Here is a 12,757-nt window from a genome sequence, read left to right as displayed (position 1 = left end):
GGTGGTCTCACAATTCCATCTGGGCCAGGACATTTGCCTGCCGGTGTTTTTTCCCAAACCTCATACGGACCCGAGACACCTCAGCCTGCACACTCTAGATGTCCGCCAAGCATTGGCATTCTGCTTGGAGCGCACCAAACACTTTCATAAGTCCACGCAGCTGTTCGTGGTTGTGGCTGAGAGGATGAGGTGCAGTCCGGTATCGACACAGCGAATCTCGTCATGGATTATGGACTGCATTCGGGCATGTTATGACCTCGCTGGTGTCCCAGCTCCGGCGGTCACGGCCCACTCGACTAGAGCGCAGGCACCATCCACGGCCTTCCTGGCACAGGTCCCTGTCCAGGAGATCTGAAGGGTGCCCACCTGGTCATCGGTGCACACCTTTATGATCCAGTACGCAGTCAATCAGCAGGCATGGGAGGATGCGGCAGCTGGCGGGATGGTCCTTCGATCGATTTGTTTCATAACTCTTACCCTCCTTCAAAGGTGAGCTTGTGATTCACCTAATGTGGAATGGACGTGAATAAGCACTCGAAAAAGAAAGAATGGTTACTTACCTTTCATAACTTGTTCTTCGAGATGTGTTGTTCACGTCCATTCCACCACCCAGCCTCCTGACCCTTCTGTCGGAGTCGCCGACAAGAAGGAACTGGAGAGGGTCAGGTCAGTGGGGGTATGTATGCACAGCGCAGTGGCGCCGCTCTGGCGGGTGCTCTGCCAGCCCGATGGGAGCCGCTAAGTGAAAAAGTTTCCAACACTCATGCACGCGACGCGCACACATCTAATGTGGAATGGACATGAACAATGCATCCCGAAGAACAACAGTTATGAAAGATAAGTAACCATTATGTTTGCCGGATCTAGTGGAGCCTTTTGTAGCTCCAGGAAGGCAGTGGTACCTGGAACTGGTGAAGATGTCTGTGTCCACCACTCCTTCAGCTCTTGTTAATTCTGTACCTAGGGATAGTGTCTGGTACTTCATGAAGACCCAGCACAGTTTGTGATCTCAGTTGAGGCCACACTGCCAGTCATCCTGTATATCTTGCAAGCTTGTGTAACTTTGAGCCTGACTATCCTTAAATCCTGTTTGTAATAGCATTACGTTCAGCAAGAAGATAGGGGAGCACACTCTCTTTCCTGCAAACAGCTGTATATAATTTTTCTAGGACAAAGTCATGCTCAAGATTTGGCCAGAACTCAGGCCCAAGACATTGTCTGTCTTTCACCTGAACAGATAATTTGCCCTATTCAGAGCCTTTTCATCATAAACCAGGGTTTAAAAGTCAATTGCTATTCAGATTTGCTATCTCTGGGTGCATGAGAGAGGCTATATGGCAGGAAGGAACATCTATAAAGTTCATCCTGTCTGATAAGAAGGATTTGCAGGGTTACTTCCCACATCTTTGTCAAACTTCATGGAATAAGCTGTAGATGTGCCCTTTGTCAAAAGGTGTTGCAGGCAGTGGTCTAATGATGATCACACCTATAATACAATTATTGACTTCTTTGAGGAGGTCTGAAGCATCTTCACTACTGTAGAAGAGAGAAGGGGAAAGTTTCCTTACCTGTTTTCTTTTTTGAGCTCTTCTATACCAGTTCCTATAAAATGCTGGTGCCTGTCTCATTCCTGAGAGTGTCAATGCAGAGTCCCTGATATGATCCAATTGCTACTGTTACTACAGTTATTTCATGGTTTTTAAATAGCTTCAGTCTACATTTTTCTTTAATACTGCTTTCGAAGTATTCAGCTGAAGGCTGAGTGATGATAGACCTTGATAGCTGAGTGTATGGCATCCTCAAAAGTCTCAGTGTTATCCTTTGAATGACTGTGCACATATACATTGCGTTATGCGTGTGTGTGCTCCCAGTGCACTCAAATTGGAGACTTTTGCCAGCAGTATCACTACACGACATGCCCCTGCTCTCCTTGTGCTCTCAGGCAAGGACATAAAAGGGGCATCCTGCTGCCCTCCTGTCATAGGTCTCACTCCCACTCTGAACTTTAGGGTACAGATGTGGGGACCTGCATGGACACTTCTAAGTTAATTACCAGCTTAGATCTGTCTCGTTGCCACCATCCAGAATTTATGAGTATCTGGATCACTCCCTTTCCCCCTCAAAACCTTCCTCTCCCTGGGTAGCCTTGAGAGACTCCACCAATTTTCTGGTGAGTCCAGATCCAATTCCCTTGGATCTCAAAAACAAGGAAGAAGTACTCCTTCCCTCTCCCTTCCCCACCTCAATCCCTGGTGAGTCCAGATCCAATTCCCTTGGATCTAAAAAAAAAAAAAAAAAACAGGAAAAAATCAATCAGGTTCTTAAAAGAAGGCTTTTAATTAAAGAGAAGAAAGGTAAAAGAAAGAAAGAGAATGACAACCTCTGGGGGACAGCATATCAGCTAATCTCACAGACAATAGATTGAAAACACAGGATGTTCCCCTGGGCAAAAATCTTAATACACACAAGAATATCCAATATGATAATTCCCTTAATGGCACCAAGACAAGTTAACAAAGAAAATAAACATAAACCTATTTATCCCTTTCTAAAACTTACTACTCTGATAAGAGGCTGGTTCCTTGATCTTTTTCACTCCAGCTGAAACTGACTAAACAAAGGAAACTTCCCTCCTTCCTTTTGAAACATCTTGTTCCCCCATTGGTTCCTCTGGTCAGGTGTCAGCTAGGCTGGGTGAACTTCTTAACCCTTTACAGGTAAAAGAAGCATTAACCCTTAACTATCTGTTTATGACAGCTCCTGTCAGGTCCTTCTCGCTGCCCATGGCAAGGGTTGGAGCTCCCTAAAGCATTAGCTTTGGTCAGCCAGCTTCAGAAAACTTTGTCCATAGTTGTTATAATTATCCTGTAAGTGTAGTTTAGTGTGTAGTGTATATTAAAGTACAGAATAGTGTAGTGCAGTTATGTGTATATATAGTTCTGTTAGTGCCTGGAGGATTTACTATGAAGAAGTCCCCAGGTTTTAGGCAGTGTGCCACTTGCAGGGCCATTATCCCTTTCACAGATGGGCACAAGAGTTGTCTGATTCATTTAAATGAGGGGTATGTGAGGGTTAAATGCCTTATTTGTACCTCCTTTCCCACCCGGACTAAGACGTAGAGAGAGACTGTTGCTTGCAGGTTCTCCTCAGGAAGAAGGCAACATGACCTGCCTCTGAACCGTCTCCCAGTTGTGATCCTGGGCCTCTGAATTGACTCAGAGTGCTCCTCCAGCTTCTTCTGAGTCCAAAGATAAGTGTGGGAGCAAACATCATGCTGTCCTATTTCTGTCTGGGCTGAAGAGTTCTAAATGTTCAGTATCTCACAAGACCTCTAAATCTAGATCTTCTCCCAGAAATGCATCTAGTAAGTCCTCCAGCAGCCCTGGAAATAGGGATCACAGACTATGGCACAGCCAGAGGGCTGTGTTCTGAAAAGGACGCCACGGTCCTTGGAGCGACACAAATCGAGAAGCAGAAGTGATGTCAGCATACTAACCTGTGGAGCTGATCCGCAAGACACTAGCCTGGTGAGTCCCACCCCATCATAGGGTCTGAAAAAACAGGTGATACCATGCACATGGTTCATTAGTAACAGCTGACACATCTGTTGTTTGGACATTCAAATTTTCCCTTTCCTGGACAATTGGCCAATGCAGGCAGCAGCATCAGATGAGTGTTATCATCATCATCGCTTATCTAGGCTTGTCCCAGAGAATCTTTCACTGGATTTCTGACTGTATCAGCAGCAAAGAGTCCTGTGGCACCTTATAAACTAACAGACGTTTTGGAGCATGAGCTTTCGTGGGTGAATACCCACTTCGTTGGATGCATGTCTTGATACTTGACTGTATCAGACTCTGCTACCAGCTTTCTAAAGTCTCTCCTCCATCAAGAATGACAGCTCACTCTACCAGAGCTCAGCTTTCCTGGGCAATGTTCCAGCGGATAATATATGCAAGGCAGCAGCCATGGTTTTCTGTACTACTTCTACAGATTATGCCATTGCACAAGCTCTCTCAATGATGCTTTGGCAAGTCAATGCTACAGTCTCTGTTTTGGTGATCCAAACTTCCTCCACCAACAATGTCAATCAAAGGAAAAAGAAACAGTTACTTACCTTATAATAACTGTTCTTCAAGACATGTTGTGCACCTATACATTCCACAACCTTTCCTGCTACTTTGGTCATTGCTTACAGTGGTGTTAAGGAGTGGAGAGGGAGGTGGTGAACATGCCTCTTGTATGTCTTCACCTGAGAACAAGAGGAGAACACCCGTATTGCTGGCAAAAGTCTCAGACTTAAGTGCACTGAGCGCATATACACCTACAGTGGATGTTTAGGTACCCAACATGTCTCTAAGAACAGTTACTGTAAGGTAAGTAACCATTTTTTCTGTTGATTGGAGAAACTATAACCCCCAAGTGTCTGGACTGGTACAGAAGATCTCACAAAAAGAACATTAACAGGTAAATAAAAATTCCCCTTGCGTTACAGCTGCCCTTCTATCTCACCTTCTCCACCCACCCCCAGGTTATCGTAGCTTTGGCAAACATAAGTGTAGCTGAAATATTGCACTGTTGGCTTTAGACACAAGGTATTGTAGAAAAATTGAGCAAAATTGGTTCGGCCTTGTATGTTTTCTGGTTTATGTATATGTGTTATACAAACATATGAACACTTTCCACACTGTGTGTTCCAATAAAAACTGTTGTGTGTGCACTAACTCAACAGCTGAACTGACTTTGTTCAAGCGTGACTTGCTCTGAGATCTATAGAACAAACCAAGTCTGAAAAAAGAGGGTTCATTGGTTCTTAAGGTAAAAATTGAAAGGCTTTTGATACATGTGTAGAATTTATGGCAGGGGAAGAGTCAATTCAGCCGAAGGCTTACAGTGTTGGCGTTGAATATGCACAATAGACTTTGGCAATAGAATTTGTACTGCAGAGATTACCAAACAGCTACAGTACCATGGGGATTTCCCTATGCGTTAGAATAGACTAGAACATTGTATGGTTATAGTTGGTAAATGTTTACTCTTTAATGGTGACTATTGTAGATCTAAGGCAGGTTTGGATATTAGGGCCACTGTGAATATTTTTAGCTTGATCTAAACTTGCAAGAGTTTTTAAAGCCTACCAGACCTTACAAAGACTTCACCATTTCCCAGACTATCTTTTGTGTGAGGAGGGAGACAGAGGGGTAATGGTGCCTCCCCCTTCAAAGCAAGTGGTCTAGACAAAGGAGTACATGGCTGAGACAAGTATTCAAGAGTTCTTACCTCTGCCACTTAGTGACTTTAACTTTTCATTTTTACATAGCACTTTACAAGTATTGTTTAGCTAGATCTCACAACATTCAGTAAGAAAATAGCATCTTATTAGATGGGGTAATAGAAGAGTTAACTAAAGTAGAGAGGTTGTGATTTCTTCAAGATCATACAGCAAACTGGTATAAGAGCCAGGATTAGAGCGTAGCTCTCCTGACTCCCCATTCCATTAGATGCCAGTGTTTAATTCACTAGACCACAGACCTTCCTAAACAAGCCACTAACATGTCTTTCTGATTCCCCATCTGCAAAATGGGGATAATACCTGCCTGCACCATCTCGTGACCCAACTAGACTGGGATTGTGTTTACCAGGATTCTACTTACAGATTTGGAGAGGGGAACTCAAAATATACTGCCTTAAAATAGGGGGGAAAGTCATCAAATTGAAGCCAAGAACAGTTAGGAAGTGTCCATGTTCGAGTTTATGAAATGGCCCACGATCAGAAAAGAATATTTTAGTTATTTTTCAAACTTTAATTAAGGGGGAAGAAATGAGTTGAAAACGTAAACAAGTTTGGAACTGTGATCAAGTTCTGTAGTAAACTTTTTGTTTCCTCTTTGATCTTAACAGCAGCTTTGCAGTCCTCAGAATGTGAATTGCAGAGATTTGGAGGGACGTCATTCAACCCCGCTGCACTTTGCTGCAGGTTATAACCGTGTATCTGTAGTAGAGTATCTGCTGCACCATGGGGCAGATGTGCATGCCAAAGACAAAGGGTAACTTTTCCGTCTTCTTTCTTATTAACCACTGTTCTTCACATTCATTGTGGGGAAGAGTTAATAGTCTTCTCAGGAATGTTTTAGCTTTCTGGGAGTTCTGGTATCAAAATATTAGATGATAGTATTCTAGTTGGGATAACTTTACTATTTTAGTCTCTGCAGCTTTTCCTCCTCTCTTCTCTTTTTATTTGATTGTTCTTTCTGCTTAATAGCAGTTTATCAAATATTTTGGAAGGTCTAAAATTAGCTTTTTAGTTATATGATGTGAAATAGCCAGGATGGACTCTGTACATTTTTCTCTTCTTCATAGATGGTTTATATTAATACAGAAAGCTAACTTTTAAAAAGTTAACCATTGGTCTCTCTAACTATTACAGCATGTTTTCCTCCTTTTAAATCAAAGTATCTGGAAAGGCTACTACACAATACTACACAACCTCTTTATTATTTCTACCCTTTCCGGATAGTTTGATTTAAAAGGAGGAAGACGTCACAATAGTTAGAGAAACCAATAGTCAACTTTTTAAAAGTTAGCTTTCTGTATTAATATAAACCGTCTATGAAGAAACAAAAATGAACAGAGTTTCAAGGTTAGGTTCAGGTCCTAAATATCCTGAAGTTTTAAGCTCTTTCCAAATGGAATTGAGTACTTTTCCCCACAATATTACACGTACAGGGCTTACTAATTCCCAAACGTCACATGTCAGATGGGATTTTAGCCGCCCACCAAAACCCCTTTTTGGAAATTTACACTCAAGTGTCCGAAGTCAACATTACAGCAGTGATTCTTGCAACATATGGGTATTGTTAGCAATATTGATATGGCCTGTTTATAGAAATTAATAACACCAATTAGTAGAACATCATCAGTTAGGAACATCATTGACAGGAGCTGAAGAAAAGCTGTTTTCATTCATTGCCTGGATAAGCAATGTTCATCTCATAGGTACCTCAATAGCAGGGCATGTAAAACTGTGAAATTGGGGATACTAAAAGATTCTGATAACCTCAGAGGGGAGAAAAGACTGTTTTATCCACTGGAGCTTTGTAAACTTGTATTTGAATTTGACTTTCTGTGACTATTAAAACTTTCTTTCTCTTTAATTAGTGGCTTAGTACCCTTGCATAATGCCTGTTCATATGGACACTATGAGGTGGCCGAGCTGCTGGTGAGGCATGGGGCGTCTGTCAATGTGGCAGACCTGTGGAAATTTACCCCACTGCATGAAGCAGCAGCAAAAGGAAAATATGAAATCTGCAAGCTGCTTTTAAAAGTAAGTCATTCACAATTACCAAATGTATTTCTAAATGTGTGGTGTTACATTTAAGATCTGAAAAAAGATCATTTTATTATTTTTCAGAGAGTTAATTTGAATCCATTTTCATCTTAAATTTTACTGTGATACCTAGCGGTTTCTATAATAAATGTAAAGACATTTGAAGTGCCTTTCAGAACATGTTCACTTTATTAAAATTCATCAGTACAGATGATTTTTCAAGACAATATTTTAATTTATTCTGAAATATTCCTCTTAATTCAGTAATCTCAGCTAAATAACATTTGCTTCATACAAACTGAAACAAATGGAATTAGTTTTAAGGATACAGAAAATGAACTTCTACTTGTTAGTTGCTACAATTGAATAAACTTGCATTGATATTTGTGCAAGTGTACAGAATACAGCAATAATCAAATGTCTTTAGAAAATCTCTTATGTCTGAGAAAAGCCCCAGAGGAAATATAAATTAAGACAGTTTGGAAGAAGCACGATAATCAGCAGGAGTGCTCAAGCTAGCAGCCCTTGCGTTAAACAAAAACGCTTAATGAGAATGTTTAAAATAAGCTTGACAAAATTGCAAGAAATTAATAGGGAAATTAACCCCACACATTGTTTTCATCATAGGCGTTTTATATATATATTTTTTTAAGGGTAGGCAGTTGTCAGGCTCTCTTCACTGCTTTTTTCATGGTTGCTGCTTAGCCAAGCTATTCATACTTGACCTTGTTAATTTTTCTGAGGACTTTTGCACTTCGATGGAGGACCACCACAGCAATTTAAAATCCTGGTTCAGTAGAAACCACAAGCTGTCCCTCATAGAGGTCCCAGGGCTGTGCTTGATAAGGGCCCCTAAAGTTACATCTGATTACAGAAGTTACCTCAAACTCTCAAAATCAGTTTTCTTTTATCAGCACTGGAGTGCTCTGCAGCCCAGTGATCATTCCAGTGGGGAGTTAGCCGTTCTTGCACTCAACCTCAAAGAATCCTCAACAAAAGACAGTTCCTTAATAGACACATCATAGGAGACTTAGAAGCACTCCCTAAAGTCCCTAGGAGGTTGAGATTATAATACCTGTTATAAATCAGACTTTTGCATCCAAGAGCTAAACGTGCTCCACTGATACACCCTTAAAATTTGCACTGTTGGTTTTTAAAACTGTTGGCCCTGGGTACATTTGAGACGATGTATTGGTTGGTATTTGTGCTCGTACCCCACTTGCTATGAAGGGTTTCTGCTGCTCTGACTGGCAATAATGCCTTTGTTTTGGTGTGCACTGTGCTGTGGAATTTGCACCTTCCTGAAAACTGCCTTGCTTTGTTCCACTACCACTTGAATTTAAAAAAATTAAAAATAAAGCTGTTTTTTCAAATGGATTTTTGGGATGCGTGCTGTTGGCCTTCTCTTGTTTGACCTTTCTCTTCTACTACCTTGCGTTGCCATGCATCTGACGAAGTGGGTATTCACCCACAAAAGCTCATGCTCCAAAACGTCTGTTAGTCTATAAGGTGCCACAGGATTCTTTGCTGCTTTTACCTTGCTTTGAACGGCATCCTCTCCTTTGCTTCTCTTTGCTTGTAGGTGAAGAGGGCTGTCTTTTTGTGTTCCTGAATTTTTGTCTGTTTCTCAGTAGCCATGCCAATAGCATTCTCCCTGTGTGTTTATATATGGCCCTGTCAGCATATATCTGAGCCCATGGATGTGTGTATTGTTGTCCTCCAGAAGGAGAAAAGTTCCACTTTGAAACCTTTCACATTAGGGATATAGAGCTGTAATTTTCAGAAGACTGCAATAGACATTTTAAACAATGTGTCACAGAGAACGCTCTCTCCAAAAGCTGCCTGGATGCATTAGAGCCAATCTCTGCCCGCTTATTCCATTCACATCCTTACTCTATACTCCTGTCTAATATAGACACAGCCTTGGAAGCAGCGTAGTGGTAAACTTCCCCCCCAAATTGCCCACCTTAGCTAATAGCATGGCTGCTTCGCTGGTGCTAACAACAGTTAGACTGCTCTGAACATACCTATACAGCACAGTGGGTAATATGTTGGCAGTTGCCAGCACCTTGTGTATTGCAGCTCTCCCACTGTTATGACACCACAGGAACTGCACCATTGTTAGCAATGGTGGGAAAGTTAAGGGGAGAAAGTAATATGGGGAGCTAACCGTTGGTAAAAATGTTCCCTAATATAGATTTGCATTCTTCTCCTGAATCTCAGCTTTGCTACATTGTTGCCATTAACAATGGTGCAACTCGCTAAGTTGTAGTGATGCAATACATTCCTATGGGCCATCCTGTTCTGAGTGCTCCATTGCATTGCATCAACATTCAGCACTCCTCCATCCCTTCCAGGACCAGCACACTGGGTACCCAGTCTACAGGGCCCAGAGGCAGAGGTTTGTGTGTTAGAGAGACTGTACTAAAAACTTTTAAATGTGGATTGCAGAAATCAGCATTTTGTATTGTATACAAATATGTACTTAAGTTTTGGAACAAAGAAAGTCTTTATGTGGCTGTGCAGCAGCTTATAAAGCACAAAACTCAGAAGCTGCAGTAGCTCAAAACAGAATTATCAGGGTATAGGAGGAAACTTTGCACAACCTACAGAGTGGATTGCGAAAGGAGTTACAGGAGCGTTGTCAGATTGTACAGAAGTGCCTTTACAACACCATTGCTTTTAGATTGTGCTCGCACTGCAACTGTGAAGAAAGACCACATGCAGAATATAGCTGGGATGAGCCTTGCTCCAAGCAATTGCCTTTACAATGATGCAGTTGCAAAACTTGTGAACCATAGCAAGCTGTGTAGTGTATGGATGCAAGAGGTTACAAGTGCAGTGTACATTTAAAGCACTATAGTCCTCTAGCATAGACAAGGCTCTTCAGACCTGTAAGGTTGCTTTGTAGATTAGCAGTTTGGGTTTAGCTTTCATAATGTATATTCTGTTCAGTGGGTATCCACTAAAGTACATGCCTGTTAATTCATGAAAATGGGTTGCCAAAATCTCACTAGCTTTGAGAACATTCCCAGTGCTACACTGCAGAGTACAGTCCATGAACTGACATACTTAAGTATTGCACTCATGTAATTGTGGCAATAATATGTAGAGTTGTTATTTGTAGCATGGAGCAGATCCAACAAAAAAGAACAGAGATGGTAACACTCCTCTAGATCTGGTGAAAGAAGGAGACACAGATATACAGGACTTGCTGCGGGGAGATGCTGCCTTGCTAGATGCGGCCAAAAAGGGTTGTCTGGCAAGAGTGCAGAAGCTGTGTACACCAGACAATATCAATTGCAGAGACACCCAAGGAAGAAATTCAACACCATTACATCTTGCAGGTAAGCAATTTACCAGAGCTTCTAGACTCTCTTATCACAGTTATGCAACGTAATCAACAAAAAACAGAGCATGTTATAAGGAACTGACAGTAATAGTTCCACAGCAGTTTGCCTTGGTTACTATGCCAGCTGTCTAAACATATTGCAGGAAGAAAGTAGCTTGCAAAAGAGATGCTTTTGAACTCTAAAAATCCAATAGTTTTAGCTTTCCCACCTTCCCAGTTTTTCTGTTAGTTCTACTGATGCTCTATTTTTTTTTCTGTTTCTGTAGCCGGCTATAACAACCTGGAAGTCGCTGAATACCTTCTAGAGCATGGTGCTGATGTTAATGCTCAAGACAAAGGAGGACTAATCCCCTTACATAATGCAGCATCCTATGGGGTAAGTACAAGCATTTATACTTGTGATCTACAGGGCTGTGCTTCTAGTAATTCTGTAATATTTGTAGTTCACAAAGTAGGGGGAAGTCTTTCAAGTGGCTGCATCTAAAGCAAATTATTGCGACTGTCTTATCTGGAGCGAAGTTTGGTCTCCGTAGCCGTGAGAGAATTATTGGTCCATGTCACTGTTATATCGTACTCCCATCGGTCTCGGTGGCTTTCGTACAAAAGCCCAAAATCTGACTAGGAGGGGGTGCAGTTGGTACTACTGTATCCAGGGTTACTTACAGAAATTTTGGAATACCATTGAAACAGTAGTTCTTCTTCGAGTGCTTGCTCATATTGATTCCAATTAGGTGTGCGCGCGCTGCGTGCCCGATCATTGGAGAATTTTTACCCGAGCAACACCCGGTAGGTTGGCCGTGGATCCCCCTGGAGCGGAACCTTAATGGTGCTGGATATATACCCCAGCCGACCCAGCCCCCCTCAGTTCCTTCTTACAGCCCGTGACGGTCGCTGGAACTCTGAAGCGTGGCGTAACTGTCCTCCACTCTCCCTAGCTTTTGCTTCCTGGTTTTAGATAGGTAGTTAGTATAGTGCAGTAGTTGTTTAGTTATAGGGTTACATTTGTAATTAGATTTAGTGGGTTGGAAGGTGTCCTCCCCCTTACTCCCTGCCTGCCACCCGGGCTCATGCCCAAGGCTCCGGTTTTTAAACCGTGTTCAACTTGCTCAAAACCTATGCCAACGGGAGCAGGGCTTCAGACTTAAGCAGCTTCTTATGGAGGCAGCCCTTAGCCCAGATCCCCCATCAGTGGATAGAGTCCTGCAACATCAGAGCTCTCCAGTACTGCATCCAGTACAAGTGACTCGGCGCCTTTCCCTGTCTCCAGGCCAGAAGAGACTGCGCAAGCCGGAGGTGACTGTCTCTCAGCAGCAGGCGCCGGCACGTCCTTTGCTAACCTCCGAGTCGCATCTGGCACCGGAGCAACCGAGGGTACAAGCGCCAATATCGGCACCGTTGACTCCATCTCCGAGGGAAGAGCCTTTTCGTCCGGCACACACTGGTTTCCCGACCCGGACCGTGGTTGAGCCCTGGCTTCCATCGACGCTGGAGACATTTGCAACAGCGAGAAACCTCATTGCCCTCACAGAGCCGACCCCAGCGCAGACTACAACACCGCCTCCAACTTGTGCAGTACAGTCTAGGGGCAAGCCAACTCTAATACATCCACCGTCTCCTAGCGTGAAAACACGGCACTGATCCCGATGCTGCTCACAGTCCCGACACCGTTCCCTCTCATGGTGCTGGTCGTATTTACGGCACCGATCCACCTCACAGCATGACTCCAGGCCACGGTACCATTCGGACTCCCGACATCGCTCCCAGCACCGATCAGGGCAACGATCTTCTTCCCAGAGCCAATCCTGGCACCGCTCCTGCAGGCGATCGCTGTCACGATCCAGATCTGGATCCCTGTACCGGCTTGGTCATCAGCGCCGATCTCGATCCCGGTACTGCTCCCCAGCGCCTCGCTTGCACCACTCTCCAGCGACCCAGTACTGGTCTGCACTGCGTCCCAGAGAGTCGACACAAACACGCTACACACCACCTTGGCCCTCGTGCTCCTCCTCGTGGTCATCACAGTCCAAGGGTGCCTCGCACTCAGCTGACCCCACTCCAAGCGAGGGCGAGGGTAATGT

At 43.3% G+C, this 12,757-nt stretch overlaps 1 protein-coding gene across 1 annotated transcript in view; it reads left to right on the top strand.

The window, feature by feature from the left end:
• The window catches only part of LOC116839906 (poly [ADP-ribose] polymerase tankyrase-1), a 325,729-nt gene that overhangs the window by 251,867 nt on the left and 61,105 nt on the right, over window positions 1–12,757 (top strand). The window contains 4 exon segments of the mRNA XM_075066025.1: window positions 5,902–6,047; window positions 7,159–7,324; window positions 10,455–10,674; window positions 10,946–11,055. Coding sequence (XP_074922126.1) covers window positions 5,902–6,047; window positions 7,159–7,324; window positions 10,455–10,674; window positions 10,946–11,055 — 642 coding nt within the window.

Source organism: Chelonoidis abingdonii, chromosome 5 (genome assembly GCF_003597395.2).
Source record: "Chelonoidis abingdonii isolate Lonesome George chromosome 5, CheloAbing_2.0, whole genome shotgun sequence".
NCBI lineage: Eukaryota > Metazoa > Chordata > Testudines > Testudinidae > Chelonoidis > Chelonoidis abingdonii.
The sequence above is the reverse complement of the archived record's forward strand: the minus strand, read 5'-3'. Positions and strand labels throughout refer to the sequence as shown.